A 23,054-nucleotide genomic window follows, 5' to 3' on the forward strand; every position below is an offset into this window, starting at 1 on the left:
CTCAATATCATTAAACATTTCAAATAACCAGTTTTTGGTTTTATTTTCTCTAGTGTTTTTCTAGTCTCTATTTTATTTTCATTCCTCTCTAAAATTTATTATTTCCTTCTCTCCTCTTGCTTTGAATTTAGTTAGCTCTTGTTAAGTTTGCTCTTAAGAAAGGAACACAGGTCTATTCAGCATTGCATCTCAGAAGAAGAGTACTTAAGAGCACACACTTGAGAGCCAGAGCGCTGATTATTAGCTATGTGGCTTTGTATCAGGTTTCTCATCTATAAAATTGGGATAGCAGTAGTGCCTGCCTCTTCCAACAAGAAAGGTAATCCATATATTTGGCACCTAATATGTGCTCAGTCATTATTAGTTATTGTCTTTATTCATGTTAATTTCAGCCTGTGTGGGTATGCTTGTCTTATAAAGGGCTTTAGCTGCAACCTCTTTCTCCCTGGTTTGTCCTTAGTCCCTAGCTGAGCGCGAATTTTTGAGACCTGTTGTTATTCTTATCTAGAGCAACAGGAAGAGCCTTGGGGCTTAGATCTTCAGGGTGGTTTGTCCAGAGAAGGTATGAGGGGCATCTGTGGTGGTGAGTGCTGAGATCCTTGCTTCTTGCCTCCCTCTACCAAATCCAGTCGGTGTTTTGAGAGAACTTCTATTATTTTTTTATTTCTGAGGCTTTTCACAGGAGTGAAAATCCTCTAGAAATTCATAGATTGATTATTATTTCAGTAGGCTTATGACTTACTAACCTTTCATGGAGAAAATTGTATTTAGTGAATAAATCTGAGTTCATTCTCCTAGAGCAGCTCTTTTTAAATGATGATGTGCATATGTCTCACTTGAGACTTTGTTGAAATGCTTACTATTGGCCCAACCCTATCCATTGTGTAGCTGAGGAATTTGCGTGTTTAAGAGAATATTACAGGTCATTCTGATGCAGATGATGGAAGGACTGCACTTGCCTAAATACTGACCCCTAGTCAGTCTGGAATGGCAAAGACTTGGTGGCATTATGATTCATGGGTAAAGTTATTTTGGGTGGTGAGTTAGTTCTGTGTTGTCTAAATACAATACTATGTCCTCTAACTATTATGTATATTACTCATATTTCCCAAGTAAATTACAGGCTTCCTGATGGAAGGAACAATCTCATACTTTTCTCATTTATGCCATAAGATTTTATATAGTTACTTGATTTTTTTTTGTTGTTTTCCACTTGATTAAAGAGATTCTCTCCTAACTTTATTTTTCCAGTTCCTTCTCTATTCCTTTCCTGTCCTATCTGAGCCCTCTATTTCCTTTTCCCATCCATGTTTGTTCTCAGCATTTTCACACTATCACTCATTCCCATAGCTAATGCCCTTCCTTTATTGACTATTCTTATCTTCTTGGCTACGTTTACATCTCTGAAAACTCTCTTTGAATTTCCAAACCATGATGAAGCTTTCTCTTTCCTCTTGGGATTCAGGACTTTTCCTTGCATCACCTCATTCCCTACAGGCACTAAAGACATTTTATAAGCATAAAAGGCTGTCTACTAATAGGCCATATTAATCTCACTTGCTGATCAGTTCAGGCAAACCGTGGCTCATAATACCCACATCTGGCCTCCTGCCTGTCTTCTTGTGTATGGCCTGCAAATAAGAATGGTTGAATTTTTTTGGTGGGTGAAGAAAATCAAAAGAATAATAATATTTTTCTACAAATGAAAATTATATGTAATACAAATTTCATTGTTCATAAATGAAGTTTTATCAGAATGCAGACAGGTTCATTGATTTATATATTGTCTGTGGTTGCTTTCACATTATGATAGAGTTGAGTACTTATAACAGAAACTGTGTGGCCTGAAGAGCCTAAAATATTAACCATCTGATAGCCCTTCACAGAAAATGTTTTCTGAGAGGTGGTATTTTCATGTATTTCTTCGTTTCCTATCAGGTGAAAAACGTGGGCTTATAATGAGCATTAACTTCAAAATAAATAATTTCTGTGACATGGTATTAGGTGAATATCAGAAAAGGCGACCTGATTTATAAGATATCTGCATGTCAGAGGGCAACTTAGAGAGACATAGAGGAATTTTCACAAGGGATGGAATGAATAAAAATGGGAGAGAGTCTGTGAAGGTGATAGTCAATAATGAGAAACTTTATATAGAAAGTAGAAGCCATCCACATAATAAATTAAAAAGAAATATTAGTCTTCGTTCTCAGCATGAAACACATCTGCAAGTAGGAGGTGCTCAGATTTCCTGTAAATCTGATGTGTGGGACAATCATTGCAGTCACAGTTCAGACTTTTTTCAGCATTGGAAAAACTACAGTAGAGAAAAGCCATATCAATGTAAGGAATGTGACAGAGCCTTTAACCTTAACTCACTTTTGTCCAGCACCAAAGGATCCACAGTAGAAAACAACCCTGTGTACGCCAGGAGTGTGGCAAAGCCTTCTGGGGCAACTCCCAGTACACAGCACACCAGCAAATTCACACTGGAGAGAAGCCTTTTGCTTCAACTCCAGTGTTATACATCACCAAGGGATCCACACTGGGGAGTGGCCCTGTGTGTGCCTAGAATGTGGCAAGGCTTTCAGAGCCAGCTCCCACTGCACTAAACACTAGCAAAGCCATACTGGGGAGAGGCTCCATGAGTGTGAGGAGTGTGGCAAAGCCTTTGTTTTCAAATCTACACTCTTTCATCATTGGAGAGTGCACACTGGGGAGAAACCCTTTAAAGGCAAGGACTATGGTAAGGCCCTCAGTGAGAAAAATACTTTTATTTGGGATCAGAGAATTCATACTGGTGAGAAACCAACCATATGTGTATAAGGAGCGTGGCAAAGCTTTCCGTGTGAAATCACATCTCATTCACCACCAATTGCTACATGCTGGAGAGAGACCTTACTGATGTCTAGAGTGTGGAAAAGCTTTACAGGGAACTCAAACCTTGTCCACCATCAGAAAATTCACTCTGGAGAGAAAGCCTATCCATGTAAGGAATGTGGGAAGGCCCCCAGGCTGAAAGGCAATTTAGACTGACATGAGCATGAGCACATCTATCCTGGCAAGACAGATTTCAAAGATTGAGAGAGTTTGGGATTGGAGCAGCATCAGAGACTCCATGATACAGAAGGACAGTGAATGTAAGGATTGGGGGAAAATCTTCATTCGGCATCAGAGTATTCATTCAGGAGAGAAACTTTTAAATGAAATTGTTGATTTTTGTATTTCCCAAGTGCCTTTTGTAAGGCCCCCTCCTTGGCCTGCTCATACCAATTCAGGTCTCTGTCTTGACTCTCCCCCAAGGGCTGTCTCTGCTTCAGCTAGTTCTTTCTCCCCCCTGTCTATGTCACACAGCCTCTCACTTCCTACCTCAGAGCCCTTGCTCTTTCTACTTCCCCAGTTGCCTTTCCCACTTTGCTTCCCCTTTAGGTGATATGTTTTGAATTTAACATGGCCCTTTGAAGTCTGCAACTTTGCTACTGCCTTTTCCACTCGGTCTTATGACATGCACCCTCCTCTACCTTGCATCATTGCCTTTGTGTAGATGGCTGCAGTGTACTTGCTACTCAATTACATGTTGAGATTCCTCCCCTGTAGTGGACTCACGTTTTTGTCTTTTGTCTGTTGTAGCCAAGTTGTCACTTCTTCTCAAGAGCTGGAATCACATGATTAGATGAAAAGGTCAGAAAGTATGAATATATTTCCAGTGTATTGAATGTATGACATGACCATTTGAGTGTAAATTATAGGAATGGTAGAAATAAGAAATGTCACTCAACTCCGGAAAGCAGAGATTCAAATGGAAACTAAAGGTATTGCTGTAAGAAAGAGTCCTTATAAAGACTTATAGAGCCCTTGTAGAGTCCTTTTAGTCCTTGTTTATGCCTGGACCTTATAGGAAGTTGTAACCTATTTGTGTTATAAATGAGAACTGGTTATCAGCATTACTTTTCAGGGCTGATTTTATCACGGGTGCCACATTCAAGGGATACTAGCTACTTGGGTTCATTTGACATCCTACTATATACTGATTTGTTAAAAAGTCAATATGTTATTTTTCTATATGAGACATCTTTTCTAGGTCCAAAGGAATAATTTACTATCCAGTTTCCATTTTTCTGTCTTCTCTCCATAACCGAGTAGAGTAGCTTCATTTATGAAAAGGTATAAGCCTTTGTAGGTGAACTGCTTCTGGATGACATTTTCAGGCATAGTATGATAAATTAATTCCCTTTCTCCAGTCTCTTCTTTGCCAATATTAACCTTTAGTTATAGTCAAAACTTTTGCTATGGGAGCTGTGGTTTAGAAAAATGTTAAGTGAGCTAGATGTTGATGACTTTGAGTCTGAATGGTCACAACGTTTTTAGGGACTGTGTTATCCAGTGCTAGAAAGTGGAGCTCAGAACAAGGTCTTGTAGCTCTAAGCAGCGCTGTCACTTAGAGAAGAGGGCTGGAGGAGAGATACCATGTGCTAAGTGTACTAAGAAAAACAAGAGCCTCATTGGAGTACCCAAGTTTATTTGATTAGCAAAAAGGTTTGGGAACTACAGGATGGGGAGCATCATTCACAGAGCAGAAGAAACGTTCCTACAGGGCCAGACTGTTGCCTGGAATGTAGTGCTTGTGGCCTGAGTACATTATCTGGTAACCTCATTGTAAGTGACAGATGATGGGAAGTCTCCGTGGACTGTTTCTGGATATCTGGTGAAAATAGTGCTTGTCCTTAAGATCTGTCCTTGAGATCGAGAGGAAAATAACCAGGTCAAGGAGAAGATAAAGGAGATTGAGTGCTATCATAAAACACTGCTGTGTGTTATGCTGAGACCACGTGGATTATATCAATTTCACATGTTTGTTGTTATCAGCCTGCGTGGAACTCCTTGTGTTTGAGGCATATTGGGCTGTCTGAACATACCAGGGAACTAAAAATGTTTAGCATGATGCTGGGGATTCCTTTAAGAATTAATGTTGGAAAGATGAGCAACACACAAATCACTCAGAAGCTGGTATGCCATGCCAAGGAGATTGAACTTCATCCTTGCCAGAGGAAGCCAATCATGAGTTGGCAGGGCTAGATGTGTGATTGGTTTGCACTCTAGCAAGGTCCCTGGCAGCATGGGAGGAATTAAGCATAGGTGAAATAGGAGCCAGGAAAACTAGATCGAACAGCAGTTCCAAAATGGGAGTCTGTAGAGTAGTGAAAGTCCATGACATTTCCACTAATTTGAAGTTAGAAGGTGAGGAAAATGTTGTAGAAATCTACATATATAGAAGCTGTATGTATCCACATAAGATGACCCACAGTTCTTGGAACTTACACTGATGTTGTCCTTTTTCCTTTTGGCATTAAAATTATCTTTTATGAAATAATCATGGGCATTGTAGGCTTTTGTTATAGTTGCACTTTGTTTTTAAATGTCTTTTATAAGAAAATAAGAAGATGACCATGCTATATTTGTTCCCTTTACCCAGCATTCATGTTTTAATAATTGTTCTGTGAAATCAAAAAGACAGTTAACTAGTATGATAAGATTTTCTGGGTCAGCTTTGGAAAACTGAGTTAAGAGGTTAAACCCATGCTTTTCATACTACTCACTCCCCCTACCCTGCTAATTTTCCAAAGACAAATGCTTCTATTGCATATGGCTAATAGCTTATGCTACATGTGACTCATCACCTGGGTTCAAAACTGACATAAACCCTGTGTGTGATGAATATACTAATCATATGCTTGGATGTCTTGGTAATGTCAATTTGCTATATAAATTTTTATACATTTATTCTCAATTTATGCCCTTGCAGACCAGTAAGAAGCAGTCCATAGATGGACACCAGTCCACAAACCACCCTTTGGTAGAGCATCAGACTGTGTATTTATGGATCAAATCAACATCCTGCCAGGTTCATGGGATCAGCAATTGAAGAGAATTGGTTGGCCCTGTAGTCCGAGTACATTGGTGCAAAAGGCATTGCTTTTCCTGGGATCTTGGGAGCTACAGGGAACTCCATTAGACCCTGAAGTGAGAAATAGTGTGATTGGACAAGAGCTTGGGAGTTAGGCACTGGGCTGTAGTTTAAAATACTCAGAGGGACAACTGGTACCATCAAGAACTCTTTTTGAATAAGACCTGTGCTTATTGAAATTGTGTAATTGTGTTTTATGTCAGCTGGAATTTTTATCTCCCAAATTGTTGCACTGTAGTAAAGAAAGGCTCTTAAATAAACTCTGAATATGCCGTGAAGGGGATGCTGTGAAAAAAGTCCACTTTAGAGAGTGAATCAGGGAAAAACGGGCTAGGAGTCAGGCTTAGAAACCTCCAGTGTGGGCTGTCCTGCGTGTCCAGTTTGGGTGTGTGGCTGAAATTTCGGATATCTAGTTGTGATGACATCAATAACTGCCTGCCACTGGCAGCCCTGAGTGTCCTTTTGGGGTGTAGTGCATAAGAGGTAAAGGGGAGGTGGGAGGGCAGGTTGTGAGAATGCTCAGAGACAACTGCTGACATGGCCTGCCCTTTGCTACTGAGACCCATAACATGTATTGCTGCCTCCCTTATATGAGCAGTGGGCCTGTTACAGGGAACAGGGCTGTCCAGAAGTCCTCTTCTCAATATAACAGAAATGACAATAGTTACACTGCCATTTATTGAGCACTTACCATGAACCAGGTCCTACGTTATGCTTCATCTCAGTCCTACAATAAGTATGAGGTAAGAGGGAATTACTGTCAGCATCTTAAAGATGAATACACTGGGCTTATTGAGAGGTCAGAATTCAAAACCAGAGAGTGACTCCAGGATCCACACATGTGATCGCGGTTGCACCACTTCCCTTATTCATGTGCGCTATTGGTGCTTTGTACCCTAAGCTAGGATCTTTGAGGTCAGAGATCTCAAGCTTCTTTTCCCTACTTCTGTTCCTGCGCTGCCGAAAGATCTCTCATGATCCAGCTACAGCCTCTATCTTCATGCTCTGAATTGGGTTGCAGCTGAAGATCTTCCTCGACAGCTTTTCTGGTGAGGGGTCAGAAACTTAAAGAACAAATGGGAATAGGAGAGAGAGGGCTATGGAAGAGCTATTGTAGCCTTGACCACAGCTTGGGGGTTAAGAGGAGGGTTAGTTTCCAGCCATGTTATTTGAAAATTGATAGTACATCCATGAATGTGTGACGATCAGGTTGTGTATGTAGCAGGTCAACTGTTGAGATAGGCAAATGTGCCAAGAAGGTGATAACCACTTGGACTTGCTAAAAATTGAATGAATTTTAAGCAATATACTAGGATCTCAATTTCATTTGATTATGACTTTGGTATTTATGTAGTCTACATAATTCAGTGTTTGTTTATATACTATGAAAATTGTCATAGGACAACAAAAAATTTACCACAGTAATGTACAAATGAATTATACGTACTTTAATTAAAATATAAAGCAAAATGTACCTCCACTTTCATTACCCCAGTAGATCCGTATTTTTATTGCTCTATGTGCATTGCTAGCTCTTGTACATATGTACATATACTTGAACCATAACAGATATAATGTTATGTTTTTCTTTCCTTATTGTCTCAAGCATCTTTTCTTTTTCCCCAATTTTATTTTTTTTTAAGCTTTCCAGAGAGGAATGGGTCAGTCTCCACTAGTGGAGAAAGATCTTTTTTTCCCCAATTCTGTATACTCCTTACAATTTGTGAGTAAAAGTACCCATTTTTTATTCCCTTCTCCAAATTTTGAAATCCTTTTAGGTTAGATACTTTGTCTTAATCATATTTTGTCCCTCCAGCATCCATCCAGTATGTGGTAGTTCATTTTTATTGAAGTACATTGATGGCCATTAGGAAACTTCTGTTTGTGAGCTATTGTCAATAATGTTGCTGTCAACAATGTGGTGAAAATAGTTTTTCCTCCTTTTTTGAATGATTTCCGTGAAATAAATTCCCAAGAATGATACTAACCAAATCCAAAGGTATAATAACTTTGTTTTGAAAACATGCTGCCATATTACCTTTTTAAAAGATTGTACCAATTTACTCTGCTGTCAGAAATGTATGAGTACAGCACTTGATTTCAGTCTTATCAATAGTAGGTATTATAATTTAAAACTATAAAATTAATTATTATTAAGTATAAAATGATACTTGTTTATTTGTATTTTATTTCTTGACTGTAATTAGTGAGATTGAATGTTTTTCTGTTAGTTTACTCATTTTAATTATACTGTAAAAATTTGTCGTCATGTCATGCCTTCTAACTCTGAATTCTTAATGTTTTACTTAAGAATTTTAGATCTTTAATGCAATTTATAAAAACCCATCATTAACCTCCAGAGAGGTTATAACTACTCATTTGTATTTTATGCTATATTTAAATAATGTGATTTAATTTAAAACCATCTAACTACCTTGACTTTATTTTAAAATACCTGAAGTTATTCCCATAGTAAATAAGTATTCTGAGACTCATTGCTTTGTCCCCATAATCATGTGTTTAAATTCTAATTTATAATAGGGTTGATTTCCAGGCTTTCCATTTTGCTCCATTAATCATTAAATCCTTTTTTTTTCCTTCCCAGCAGTATGTTATCCTATTAATACATTGTTTGGAGATTATTTTAATTTCTGATAGAACTATTATTCATTCATTGAGTCTATTTCAAATATGTTTGTTTCAATATTCTCTGTACTTTTATGAATATTTAAAATACTTCATAATTTAAAAAGAGTAATACGTATAAATACCATGTAACCATCACCTAAATTTTTTTGTTAAATATTAATCTGCTGTGCACCCATTCATTCTTCCACACTTCTTTTTCTCTTTTATCCAAAGATTTTATTTTTTAAGATCAGTTTTAGGTTCAAAAGAGGGAAAATACAGAGATTTCCCATATACCCATTACCCCAACACATGCATAGTCCCCTGTTATCAGCACCCCTTCCCAGAAGGCATATTTATTATAATTGGTAAACCTTCATTGACACATCATAATCACCTAAAGTACAAGGTTAATACCTTAGGGTTCACCCTTGATGTTGTATGTTCTGTGGGTTTACACAAAAGTATAATAACATGTATATATCATAGTATTGTACAGAATATTTTCACTGCCCTAAAAAATCCTCTGCACATATTTTTCATGTTTTTATTGATGTCATCAAATCTTAACAATGTGAAAGTGCGGGAACATTGTGTAACAACACGGGTATGAAGTATTATTGCAAATTTCTCTTTCTCTCTATCTGACAGACTTCACCTTTTGGTGAAGCCAAAAATTGAGGTGATTACTGTGGAGACAGATCTCCACTGAGGATAGAGCATAAAGCCCTTGTCTCGCAATTATGAAGATCAAACAGCATTTGCGAGTTGTGAAGCCAAAATAATTGGAGGAAATTTGTGACTCTTGGAAACTAATTTATTCCCCCTCCCAAACAGAGGCAGATTTAAAAAGAGAATTGGAGGGAGAGTTTGGGAAAAACCATCTCTACTATCTCTCTCCCTCCCTGGATAATTCAGGGGAGAAGTAGAATGGGAGGCAGGATAATCCTGTCAGGTTTGGGGGTAAGGTGACTAAACTGAGGGCCAATTCCCTCATCTGGAGTTTGGGATCATGAGAATCACAATCAGTAGGTACATCCTATACTGCTGTGGAGATGTGGGGGAGGAGTGTCAGGAGAGGCCATTCTTTTTTCCCTGCCATGACTTAGCTGTGACTGTTTCTGCTGAGTGGAGTTTGGCATAGGAGGATTACAATGTTTGCAGTAGGCATAAGGTAGGCTATGGAAATGGGATCCTAAAGTGGTTTGACAGATCCATAGACTTCTCCGTGGTGAGAGAAATCTATCAGAGATGTTGGGGTGGACTGTTTAGGGAGGACAGATGGTTGTGCCTCAGTAGGATCGCCTATGCCAAGAAACTGCTTATACCTAATTGGGCACCTGTATCTAATATAGCACCGCATGATACAATCTGCACTGAAGTTCATTCATACCTAGAGAATCAACCACTAGACCAGCAACTGGAAGGAAGGAGAAGCCCTGAAATACAGACTTGGAGCTGTAGAGTTATTGAGATAATATCTGAGACAATATTTTGGTAGGACCATATTATTGAATTGGAATTTAATAATTTTTTTTTTTTTTGAGACAGAGTCTCGCTTTGTTGCCCAGGCTAGAGTGAAGGAGGCCCTAAGCACACAGTGGGCACATGGCCACAGGTCTTCTTGCTGAGGGACAGATTGTGGCATCCAGTGTGCTCACTGCCCTGACTTTGTCTTCATTTTGTCTATAGTAGCTGGGAAAGAGCCAAGGCTGAATCAAGGCATGAACCATTCCATATGGAATGTTGGCCACATGGTGGTGCTGTTCACAGCTTCATTGTTGTCTGATTTTAAGAAATTGCCACAGCCACCCCAGTCTTCAGCAATTGCCACCCTGATCAGTGAGCAGCCATGGACATGGAGGCAAGAACTTCCACCTGCAACAAGATTATGGCTCTCTGAAGGATCAGATGATCAGTAGCATTTTTAGCAATAAAGTATTTTTAAATTAAGGTATGTACACTGTTTAGTGAGACATTGCACACTTAATAGACTATAGTATAATGTAAACATAATTTGTACATGCACCAGGAAACCACAGAAGTCTTGCGGCTCACTTCCTTGCGATAGTCGCTTTATTGCAGTGGTGTGGAACTGAACTCATGCTGTCTCTGAGGTATGCCTGTAGCTGTATTCGTTTATACTTCCTCTAGCAATTTGTGAGAGTCCTAGTTGCTCCATAGTCTCCTCCTCATTAGTCTGTTTTATTATTAGCTATCCTCATGGGGAAATCGTGGTAATTATTGTGATTTTAATTTGTATTTCCTTACTGACTAATGATGTTAAATATCATTTCTATATGCTTTTTGGCCATTTGGATACTCTTTATGTGAAATGCCTGTTCAAATCTTTGGCCCCCCTTTTCCCCCATTGAGCTGTTTGTCTTTTTTTTTTTTTTCCCCCTAATGATTTAGAGTAGTTTACATATTCTGGGTAAAGTTCTTTATTAGATATATGTATTTTGAATTTCATAGTCTGTGGCTTGCCCTTTCACTGTCTTAATTAATAGTGTCTTTTGATAATGAGAAAAACCTTCATCTTGATAAAGTTTAATTTATTATTAATAATTTCATCTTTTATGATTAGTGCTTTTTTTTGCCCTGTTTAAGAAACCTTTGCCTACAACAGGGTCATACAGCTATTTTCTTGTGTTTTCTTCTAAAGCCTTTATTGTTTTACTTTTTACATTAAAGTCTATGATCCATCTTAATTTAATTTTTATTGATTGTGTGTGTGTGGGGGGGGACAAAGTTCAGTTTTCCCCATTGGTCCATCATCATTTTTTGAAAAGATTATAATTTACCTGTATATATATGCTGATCTATTTCTGGACTCTTTATTATTCTTTTTGGTCTCTATATTCTATTGCCAATATCATGCTTTCTTAATAGCAGTAGCTTTATAATAAGTATTGATATTTTTGGTCATCTAACTTTGTTATTCAAGATTATTTTAGGTACTAGGACATTTGCATTTTAATGTAAAATTTTGATATCACCTTGTTAATTTTAACATAAACTTACTAGGATTGAATCTATAGATCAGTTTCACAGATGATTGATATCTTTTTAATATTGTGTCTTCCTGTCCTTATATATGCTGTATATCTTCACTTATTTAAGTCTTCTTTAATTTCTGTCAGGAAGGTTTTGTAATTTTCAGTGTAGTGGTCTTAAACATATTTCACTATATATTTCTGAGTATTTGATGTTGATGTTATCATAATGATAATTTTACATTTTATTTTCAAATTTTTATTGCTAGTACATAGAAATACGATTGATTTTTATATCTTGACTTTGTATCTGGTGACCTTGCTGACTTCATTTATTATTTCTAGTATTTTGTTGATTCATTTGTATTTTTATGTACAAAATAACATTTCCATGAATAATGATATTTTGATTCTTCTTTTTTGATTTCTATATCTTTTATTTCTTGTTCTTACTCTGCAATGGCTACTTTCTCCAGTAAAATTTTCAGTACAAGTGATAATGGATTTTTTTCTTATCCCCAAACTCAGAATAAAAAGAGTTCAGTACTTTACCATTAAGTATAATGCTAGCTATAAGTTTTTTTTTTTAAATATCATAGTTTCATTTAATCAAGCACGGACATCATATCAGGAGTGAAATAGTCTTTGGTTAAATAGATCTAGTTTTGAAAACAGATTTTACACTCCACATGCATTCCATGGCACAAATTGTAACTTCATTACCAGGCATTTTACAATAATTGACTTGCTGTTATAGCAATCAATTCAGTATCAATAAATCATGCTAGTGAGGTTTTATTTTCAGAACAGTATTAGATAGTTCATTTATTTAAAAGAAGTACAGACTTTTTGGAAAATATTAGAAATACCTTTTTTTTAAAGGCAAAATTTTAAGTAGCTTTTGGTTTATATATATATATTTTTAAATTATTTTTTATTTCAGCATATTATGGGGGTACATATGTTAAGGTTACATATATTGCCCATGACCCCCTTTCCCCCCCCCCCGGAGTCAGAGCTTCAAGCATAGCTATAAGTTCTTTATAGATACCCTTTACCAGATTAAGATAGTGCCTTCTCAGTTTGATGAGAATATTTTCTTTTTTCATTGTGAATGGTTTTTAAATGTTATCAAAATCTATTGAGATGTCACTTTTTTCCTATTTTATTTTGTTAGTATGGTAGATTACATTGATGATACTTTTATTCTTGGAGTAAATTCTGCTTGTTAATGATTATATTATATATCATCATATATACATATATGTATGGTATATATACATATTGCTAGATTTTATTTATTGGTGTTTGTTTTGTTTTAGGACTTTCATTCTATGTTCCTGAGACATAAGGACCTATAATTTTCCCTCCTTGTAATATTATTGTTAGGTTTTGGTATCAGGGCTTCAATAAATGAATTGGTAAATGTTCTCTCTTTTTAAAAATTTCTGACAGGCTTTGTGTTAAATAGTATTATTTTGTCCTTAAATGTTTGGAAGAATTAACCAGTGAAGTCACCTGGGCTGAGAGCTTTCTTTGTGGAATGTCTTTTAATTATGAATTTGAGATCTTTAACAATTTTGAGATTTTCTATTATTCTTGTGTCACTTTTGGTAGGCTACATTTTTTCAAAGATTTTGTTCATTTCATCAAATGTATTGGTATGAAGTTGTTGATAACATCCTTTTATATTTTTAACGTCTGTTGAGATCACTCTTCCAGATGGTATAGAACCTATTCACCCACCCATGCACCCAATATTGGTTTGGGTGTCAAAACTCATGATATTTGAGGCATCTAGTTATATTTGATCATTGACAAAAATAAACAAACAAACAAACAAAAAACCGATGATGCCACACATGTACCAGGAGGATACGAGGGAAGTTATTACTTAAATATTGAGGCGTTCTGGGGAGAGCAGGGCAGGTACCCAAGCCAGTAAAGGTGGTTGAAGAGAGCAAGGAGAGGTGAGTGGCTTGAAGTTTGTGGCTGGGGCAGGACTGGGGTGAGGGTTTCTAGTATGCCTGCAGGGGCTCACGTGATTTGAACTTGCTGCTAGCATGAAGGGAAGGAGCCTACAGGCTTTCTTAGAGGCTTGTGCAGGAGGGGGCAAGAATGAAAGGGGGATTGGGGCTCATAAGTGTGGCAATCAAACATCAGTAGTGAAGTTAGACTCTTTATTATAATGTCTGTAATATCTGTACTGGTAAGGAGATAATAAAAGTTAATATGAACTGAGATAATCAATACCTACCTAGTTGCCTACATTTGGAACGCAACATAAAGACCTACAAAAATTAGATAGTGACAGTCTTAATTCTTTGGGCTGGGCCAGGGAATTTGCCTTTAAATGTGTGATATATTCTATCTGGCTATGCTGTGATTATTTTGCAACTGAGAACTAGTGTTAGCATTCCAGAAAAAAATACAATTATTGTCAATGTTTGGTTATCCATGTCAAGGATCTATGCCCAAATAGTAATAAACTTAAAGAGTACATTTTCTGTAAATTATTTACACTCATTTCTTTAAAAAAGTGAAGAAAGCATGATATTATATTTTTCTTTGATAAAAAATGGAGACTGATAAATGTTAAGAGGCTTGCCCATAGTTACTGCTTTCTGGAGCAGTGATTTTAGATGAAGACTTTGCTACAAGTGTCAGAAATGTATTTAAAACATTTTAATAATAACTTAATTATTTTAACATTAAAACGTGTATATAATGGATTGGGATGGAAAATTATGTGCTAGCTGTGAGGTGACTTAATTCCTCATTCCTGGGTATGGGCCTTGGGATCTGAATTTTCTCTGGTCTGCCATTAAGGACAGATTTAGGAACAGCTACATAAGGGATGCAACTCTTAATTAAATAAGGCCCCAATCTTCCAGTAATAAATGGAGTGGCCCAGGGTCAGCGAGGGACAGTGAGACTGGCAGGCCCCAACTCCGCCCCCTCATAATGTGCTGTCTTCCCCTTCCTGTTGTCTGATTCCTCCTCTTTGCCAGTGTGTCTGACCCTTGCTTTACTCAGACATGGTTCTTCTCTAGCTGAGGCAAGGACAAAAATCCATTTTCTACTTTCCCCAAGTCCAGAAGAGGTAGAGTCTAGATTTTCAGGGTCAGTTCATCCATTTATAAAATGAAGAATATAATAGCTACTTCATGGAGCTGTTATAAATATTTTAAAATATTAAGTGTACATGAAAAGACCTTGTACTATGCCTTGCATATTGTGAATGCTCAATAAGTATAGTTCATTGGTAGTTGAGTCCATCAGTTCTGGAAGTGGATATAACTTACATAGACCACGACGTCCTCTAAGCTAGGGTGACCAACTGTCCGGTTTGCTTAGTGCTGTCCCAGTTTTAGCACTGAAAATCCTATGTATCAGGAAACCCATCCTCAGGGCACAAAATGTCCTAGTTTTTGGTGTCAGGTGGGGAGATTGTGGAGAAAATATGGAACCCAAAGTACTGCCTCCAAAATAGGGGCTGAAAGCAATACTGTCTTTGGGGTTAAATGGATAAGGCATAGATTATCTGCCTTTTGTAGTTGCTGTTGCTTATTTTTCCCTTTACCATTGATGCTGGCAACCATGATTTGTGGCTCAAAATAATGGAATATCCATAGTAGCTTCACTCCAAGGGATGTGACTTAAGGGTCCAACTTAAGTGTGTTGTATTCACGAGTATTAACAGTCTGTTTTTTATTTTATCTTTCAATTAACTATTGCATTTTGTATTAAGATAGTGCTAGTTTAATTTTTAAAATTGTGAATATTATCACCATCTTTTCTAAGAATTAGATAATGAAGATGAGAACTATTATCATGCCATTTCCCGATATTGACCCAGATATTGCTGGGGGAAAAATCTAAATGACTTATTTTAATGACAGATGGAAGGACACATACGACTTTATTAAGTAGGTGAGTAACCAGAACAGAGCATACTGCACACTGTCTGGAAAAGAATTTGGGATTGGGCAGGGTGGAGAAGGAGATAGGAAAAGACATATAGAGACTAAACCTCACGAGTCCAGGATGAGAAAGGTAAATACCTCTAAATCAATCAAAAGTGTTTTTTTCTTCTGTCTTCCCTAAAAGACATCAATGCTCAGTTGAAATTAGAGGCCACTGAGTTAGCTTGGGCATACCACATGAATGAACGTGCATTCATTTATTGTTTCCTTGATTGCTCTATGAAACTGAGTAAAGTTATATTTCTTTATTACAGAGGTTGTAGCTAAAATCTCCTGTGGGCAAACAAAAGGGGAAAATTTTACAGTAGATATTTTGGCCTCTTATAGTGTACAGTAGATTCTGTCAGATCTTACCAGCAATCCTGCTTTCTGCAGTATATCAGGTGATATGTCAAAAATGATGCCCCTTAGCTGTTAGGTACTTTGATTTGAAACATGGAGTTTCAAATTGTCTTCTTGATTTCTATTGAAATCTTAATAAAACCAGGGGAAAACATATAAGATTGTTGATACCTTGTCCAAATATAAACCATACTTTGCTCATCAATCTGCCTATTCAGCAGACAATATGAATGTAAATTTTGGCAAATTCCATCCAGTCTATAAAGAAAAGGAAAAAGACCTTACCTGCTAAATGACCTGCATATCTTGTACGCAACACTGCTAGAAAGGGGTATGATTTGCTTACCTGTGGTATGGAGACTTTTTTTATTTATTTATTTATTTATTTATTTATTTATTTATTTGTTTGTTTGTTTGTTTGTTTGTTTGTTTGTTTATTTATTTATTTATTTATTTATTTATTTCATTTCGGCATATTATGGTAGTACAGATTTTAAGGTTTCAATAAATGCCCATTCCCTCCCTCTCCCCACAAGTCTGAGTCTCCAGCATGACCATCCCCCAGATGGTGCACAACTCATTATATATGTATATACCTGCCCCCTGCCCCCTCCCACCTGCACAGTACCCTATTACTGTAGTACCTATGTGTCCACTTAGGTGCTGCTTAGTTAATACCAATTTGCTGGTGAGTATATGTGGTGCTTGTTTTTCCATTCTTGGGAAACTTCACTTAATAGTATGGGTTCCAGCTCTAACCAGGAAAATATAAGATGTGCTATATCACTGTTGTTTCTTAGAGCCTAATAGTACTCCATGGTATACATATACCACATTTTATTAATCCATTCTTGGATTGATGGGCACTTGGGCTGTTTCCACAGCCTTGCAATTATGAATTTTGCTGCTATAAACATTCGAGTGCAGGTGTCTTTTTTGTAGAGTGTCATTGGATCTCTTGAGTAGATGCCCAGTAATGGGATTGCTGGATCAAATGGTAGATTCACTTGTATCGCTTTAAGGTATCTCCATATTGCTTTCCACAGAGGTTGAACTAGTTTGCAGTCCCACCAGCAGTGTAGGAGTGTTCCTCTCTCTCCACATCCACGCCAGCATTTATTGTTTGGAGACTTTTTGATAAAGGCCATTCTCATTGGAGTTAAGTGGTATCGCATTGTGGTTTTGATTTGCATTTCCCTGATGATTAGAGATGTCAAGCATTTTTTCATATGTTTGTTGGCCATTCTTCTGTCTTCTTTAGAAAAGTTTCTGTTCAAGTCCTTTGCCCACTTTTTAATAGGGTTATTTGATTTTTTCTTGCTGATTTTCGTGAGTTCTAAGTATATTCTAGATATCAGTCCCTTATCGGATACGTAGGATGCAAAAATTTTCTCCCATTCCGTAGGTTGTCTGTTTACTTTCATGACTATTTCTTTGGCTGTGCAGAAGCTTTGTAGTTTGATCATGTCCCATTTACTTATTTTTGTTGCTTCTGTGGTTGCCTTTGGGGACTTCTTCATAAACTCTTTGCCCAGGCCGATGTCTAGAAGAGTGTTTCCAACTTTTTCCTCTAGAGTTCTAATAGTTTCATACCTTAGGTTTAAGTCTGTTATCCAGCATGAGTTGATTTTTGTGAGAGGTGAAAGGTGTGGGTCCTGTTTTAGCCTTCTACAGGTGGCTATCCAGTTTTCCCAGCACCATTTATTGAAAAGGGATTCTTTTCCCCAGCGTATGTTTTTGTCTGCTTTGTCAAAGATTAGATGGCTATATGAGGATGGTTTTATATCAGGTTTCTCACATCTGTTCCACTGGTCAATATTCCTATTTTTGTACCAATACCATATTGATTTAATTACTACAGCTTTGTAGTATAGTTTGATATCTGGCATATTAATGCCTCCCATTTTGTTTCTGTTGCCTAGAATTGCTTTTGATATTCAGGGTCTTCTTTGGTTCCACACGAAGCGTAAAATTATGTTTTCTATATCTGTGAAGAATGCTGATGGGATTTTAATAAGTATTGCATTGAATCTGTAGATCAGTTTGGGTAGTATAGACATTTTAATGATGTTGAGTCTGCCGATCCACGAGCATGGTATGGATTTCCATCTGTTTACATCCTCTGCTATTTCCTTCCTCAGTGTTTCATAGTTCTCCCTGTAGAGGTCTTTTACCTCCTTGGTTAAGTATATTCCTAGGTACTTTAATTTCTTTGTTGCTATTGTGAAGGGAATTGAGTCTTTGATTTGGTTCTCAATTTGATTGTTGTTGGCGTATATGAACGCCTCTGATTTCTGTGTATTGATTTTGTATCCTGAGACTTTACTAAATTCATTGATCAGTTCCAGGAGTTTCTTGGTTGAATCTTTGGGGTTTTCTAGATATGATATCATATCATCAGCAAACAGGGAAAGTTTGATCTCTTCTGCCCCTATTTGGATACCTTTAATTCCATTTTCCTGTCTGATTGCTGTAGCCAGGACTTCCAGCACTATGTTGAACAGAAGTGGAGATAGTGGGCAGCCTTGTCTGGTTCCAGTTCTAAGTGAGAATGATTTCAGTTTTTCCCCATTCAGTATGATGTTGGCTATGGGTCTGTCATATATGGCTTATATCATTTTTAGGTATGTCCCTTCTATGCCTATTTTCTTAAGTGTTCATATCATGAAAGGGTGTTGAATTTTGTCAAAAGCTTTTTCTGCATCTATTGAAAGAATCATGTGGTCTTTGTTTTTGCTTCTGTTTATGTGGTGAATTGCATTTATAGATTTTCGTATGTTGAACCATCCCTGCATCCCTGGGATGAACCACACTTGGTCGTGATGGATTATTTTTTTGATAAGGGTCTGGATTTGGCTAGCTAAGATTGTGTTGAAAATTTTTGCATCTATATTCATTAGGGATATTGGTCTGTAGTTTTCTTTTTTTGTTGCATCCTTTCCTGGTTTTGGTATCAGAGTAATATTCGCTTCGTAAAAGGTGTCGGGGAGGTTTCCGTTCTTCTCGATGTTGTGGAATAGTTTCTGCAAGATAGGTACTAGTTCTTCTTTGTAAGTGTGGTAAAATTTGGGTGTGAAACCATCTGGACCGGGACTTTTCTTTTTAGGGAGATTTTTAATTGCTGTTTCTATTTCAGCTGTTGAGATTGGTCTGTTCAGGGAATCTATTTCTTCCTGGTTGAGACTAGGGAGGCTGTGTGTTTTTAGAAATTTGTCCATTTCCTCCACATTTTCCAGTTTGTGTGCATAAAGATTTTTATAGTATTCATAAATTATATCTTGTATCTCTTTGGGATCAGTTGTGATATCTCCTTTTTTGTTCCTGATGGAGCTTATTAGAGATTTCTCTTTTCTGCTTTTCGTTAGCTTAGCCAATAGCGTGTCAATTTTGTTTATTTTTTCAAAGAACCAACTTTTGTTTTATTAATCTCCTGAATAGCTTCCCTGTTTTCAATTTCGTTTAGTTCTGATTTGATCTTGTTGATTTCACTTCTTCTGCTGGGTTTGGGGTTGGTCTGTTCTTCTTTTTCCAGCTCTTTGAGTTGTTTCGTTAGATTGTCTATTTGTGATCTTTTTGTCTTTTGGTTATAGGTATTTATGGACATGAACTTTCCTCTCAGAACTGCTTTAGCTGTGTGGAGACTTTTTTAATGAAAGTTTTTGGCTACTTTCAAATTTCATCAAAAACTACAAAAGTGCTTAATGAGAATTTTGACTTTATAGAAATGGAAAGCACCTCTTTAGACATGGGTATCATTGTTGTCAGCCATAAAAAAGACATTAAAGGCCAGGTGTGGTGGCTTACGCCTGCAATCCTTGTACTCTGGGATACTGAGGCGGGAAGATTGCTTGAAGTCAGGAGTTTGAGATCAGCCTGAGCAAGAGCGAGACCTGTCTCTACTAAAAATAGAAAGAAATTAGCCAGACAACTAAAAATATATAGAAAAAATTAGCTGGGTGTGGTGGTACACGCCTGTAGTCCCAACTACTCAGGAGGCTGAGGCAGAAAGATCCCTTGAGCGCAGGGGTTTGAGGTTGCTGTGAGCTAGGCTAATGCCACGGCACTCTAGCCCATGCAAAAGAGTGAGACCATCTCAAAAATAAAAAAAAAAGACATTAATTAAAATGTTGGCCTGCCATAAAATCATATTTTCAAAGTGTGGGACAAAAAAGGTATCTGTTACTCTGCTTGCGTTACGGTAACAAAATCATAGACCGGACAGCTTAAACAAGAGGAATTTATTTGCTCATGGTTCTGGAGACTGAAGGTCCAAGAACAAGGTGACAGCAGGGTTGGCATCCGGTGAGAGCTCCCCTTGAGTTGCAGGTGGCTGCCTTCTCCCTGTGTGCTCAGATGACCTCTTCTTTCTGTATGCAAGGGGGTGGAGCTGGAAGAATCGAGCCAACTCTACTGTCTCTAATCCTATCAGGGCCCCACCCTTATGACCTCATTTAACCTTAATTGTTTCCTTACAGGCCCCATCTCTAAGTACAGTCACACTGGGGGTTAGGGCTTTAATGTGAATTTTAGGGACACAAATATTCAGTCCATAGCAATGTTCTCTTTTAATTTGGAAACATATTGAGGTTTAGAATGGAGAAAAAGTACAGTAAAACAAATGTGTATGCTGTTTCTCCAAAACTGTTTGATGGTCTTTGAAGGGCCATTAAGAAGCCTGAAAAAGGATAAACTGACTACACTTGAGTCATCTGATGTTTTGTGTCCGTTGTTACAAGAACTCATATGGCAAAAAATGACTTGATGTTTAGAAGTAAGGTAACTTCAGAGCCACAAAAACTATCACCAGAAAAGGACAGCCAAGATAAACAAGATTTTTTTCAATAACTTTATTAAAAACTATAACTTATTTAGAATACAACTTCAATTTCACAAGATCAAATTACCTTCATGCTGTTCTTCACATGATGAATCATCAGAATTCAATGCCAAGCAGTCCTGCACAAGCACATATAATGCTTCTGTCTGCTCACGTCCTGTTGGTCAGAGTTAGCGGAGCAAAGAAACATGCTCTGCTCACAGCAGGGAGAAGGGGAGTGAATATTTGCTGAACATCAATATAAATGACCTCCGCCCCCTTTAAGAGCTTTTTGTGGTCACCACCCAATGACTTCCATTTACTTCTTACTGGCTTTTCCTTTTTGCAAGGGAGGTTGTGAAATATATAATATTTTTTAGCTGAGTATACTGCTGTCCTCTAAAATAGAGGAATTCAGTGAATGAAGAAAAATGAGAATATAAACTGGATGGTAGCATTCTCTGCTGCAAAATAAATTTCTTTCTCATTCATCATTTATGGATTGTCAAAAACAAATGGTTTTGACAGTTTACCATGAGAAAAGCCCTGTCCTGGATGATGTAATTTACATGAACCCATGATGCAACTTACATGAACCCAGGGAGGCGGGCTGGGCAGGAAAGATGGTCCTTACTTGTCCCATGAGGATCCTGAAGCTGGTGGAGGGGAAGTTGCTTTACTGAGGACCCAGACTTTGTGTGTGGTAAATTCAGTTTTGAACCTCAGTCTTCTATCTCATTTCTTTATTCAGAGGCATTTACCTAGTAGCTACTTGGTGCCAGGAAGATGGAGACAGAAGGCTCAGAATGGTCCCTTCCTCCAGGGAGTAAGAGACAAAGAAGACATTATTTGCAAGAGTAACATGAGGGGACATGCTGGTTGAAGGTCATCCAACTGTTGGATGTAGACTCCAAGCCCAGGACTCCCCAAGAAGGAGCCTGCAGGTTCTCAGGTCCTGCCTCCACTCTGCTGCTGTCAGCAGTGGGTGACCCAGGGGACAAGAAGGCACTGTCTGTGCCTACAAAGGAGAGAGGTGGGAATCAGCCACTTACCCCAGCGACCTTAACAGTGATTAGGTCTTAAGGAGAAAAACTGTTCATAGTTAAGGACCTGCCGCAGTCAATGGGTTTTCCTTCCAAACTGCCCTTGGGAACTGAGCCCAAACAAAGTGAAGAGGTGCCAGTTAAAAAGACTTACCTTTCTGAGACTTTGTAGGAGAGTTTGGCAGTTTCGGCGACCCTCAGTGGGACCGCAGGGTGGCAGCATACTCACTGAGCACCCCTACACCTGAGAGGCAGGATGGGCCCCTCGACCAGGCTCTCCCTGGCGCCCCTCGCCGCCCAGCCTGGGCGCATCACCCAGCAGGCAGGCGGGCGGGCGGGCGGGGCGGGGCCCATTCCTTTCCAGCACCTGGACCCCTGCTCCAGACCGCTGCGGCTGGCCAGGGCTTTTATTATGAAAGGCGCTCCCCCCTCCCGCACTTTCGGGGAAATGGGGAGGCTGGGCCGGGACGTGTGGCAGGGACTTTGCAAACTCAGCAAAGGTCGCCGAAGATTCCTGATGCTCGCAGATCCTCCCGCAGAGCATCACGGCGCCCATCGCTTGCCCGGGAGTCGGCGCGGGGCCGCTCGGCAACAGGGACCCTGTGGACCTCCAGCCCGGGAACCCCGCCCAAAGCGCGCATCCTGGGGAACCCAGCGAGCTGCGGTGCCGCGAGCGGCGGGATGAGTCTGGGAGCGGGCTGAGCGCGCCCGCCGGGGAGCCAGCCGGGCCACTGCGGAGGACATGGTAGGACCTGAGGGGGGAGCGCGAGCGTTGCGGTGGCCGCCCGACAGGTGGCCGCTAGCAGCGCGCACTGGCTGTGCACGCGCTGAGCCTGCGCCGCCTCCCAGGGCTAGAGTCGTGCCCTGAAAGCTGCATGGGGCGACAGCGGCTTTCATTTCTGCCCCAGAATTGGGGCGATCGGCTTTACTGTCGCTCTTGGCGGTGAGGACGTTGATAAGGCGCCTTCCATTGCCCAACCCGCAGCCCTTGGCTGAGCCGGACCCCACGGGCTTCTCTGCACAAACTGCATGCCATCCGCGGGCCAGGAGAGGGGAGGATTCCCTGGGCCACCCAAGGCAGCCTCCGATGGGTGAGGCGCCTTTGATGTCACTGTTATCCTCTTAAAAGTGCATGTGAAGTTTGTCCTATGGTCTATAGCTTAGCTATGTATTAATATTTAAAAAAAACATGCCTTACATTTATTACCATTGAGTTAAATCAGCTCTGGTAAGGTTCCAGTGCCCCACCCCCCTCCATAGGGCATAGGTGGGGGCACT

General features: G+C 38.9%; 2 protein-coding genes across 3 annotated transcripts in view; one reads left to right on the forward strand and one right to left on the reverse strand.

The window, feature by feature from the left end:
• Positions 1-23,054, reverse strand: part of HIGD1A (HIG1 hypoxia inducible domain family member 1A) — a 463,894-nt gene that overhangs the window by 241,573 nt on the left and 199,267 nt on the right. The window lies entirely within an intron of this gene.
• The window catches only part of GASK1A (golgi associated kinase 1A), a 56,409-nt gene continuing 55,527 nt past the window's right edge, over positions 22,173-23,054 (forward strand). The window contains exon 1 of one of the 2 annotated variants that reach the window (XM_076006777.1): positions 22,173-22,521. In XM_076006777.1, coding sequence (XP_075862892.1) covers positions 22,519-22,521 — 3 coding nt within the window. In that variant the 5' untranslated portion in view covers positions 22,173-22,518. The remainder of the gene's footprint in view (positions 22,522-23,054) is intronic. The other variant, XM_076006776.1, reaches the window with a different exon arrangement.

The sequence above is a fragment of the Microcebus murinus genome, chromosome 1, assembly GCF_040939455.1.
Source record: "Microcebus murinus isolate Inina chromosome 1, M.murinus_Inina_mat1.0, whole genome shotgun sequence".
Taxonomy (NCBI): Eukaryota; Metazoa; Chordata; class Mammalia; order Primates; family Cheirogaleidae; genus Microcebus; species Microcebus murinus.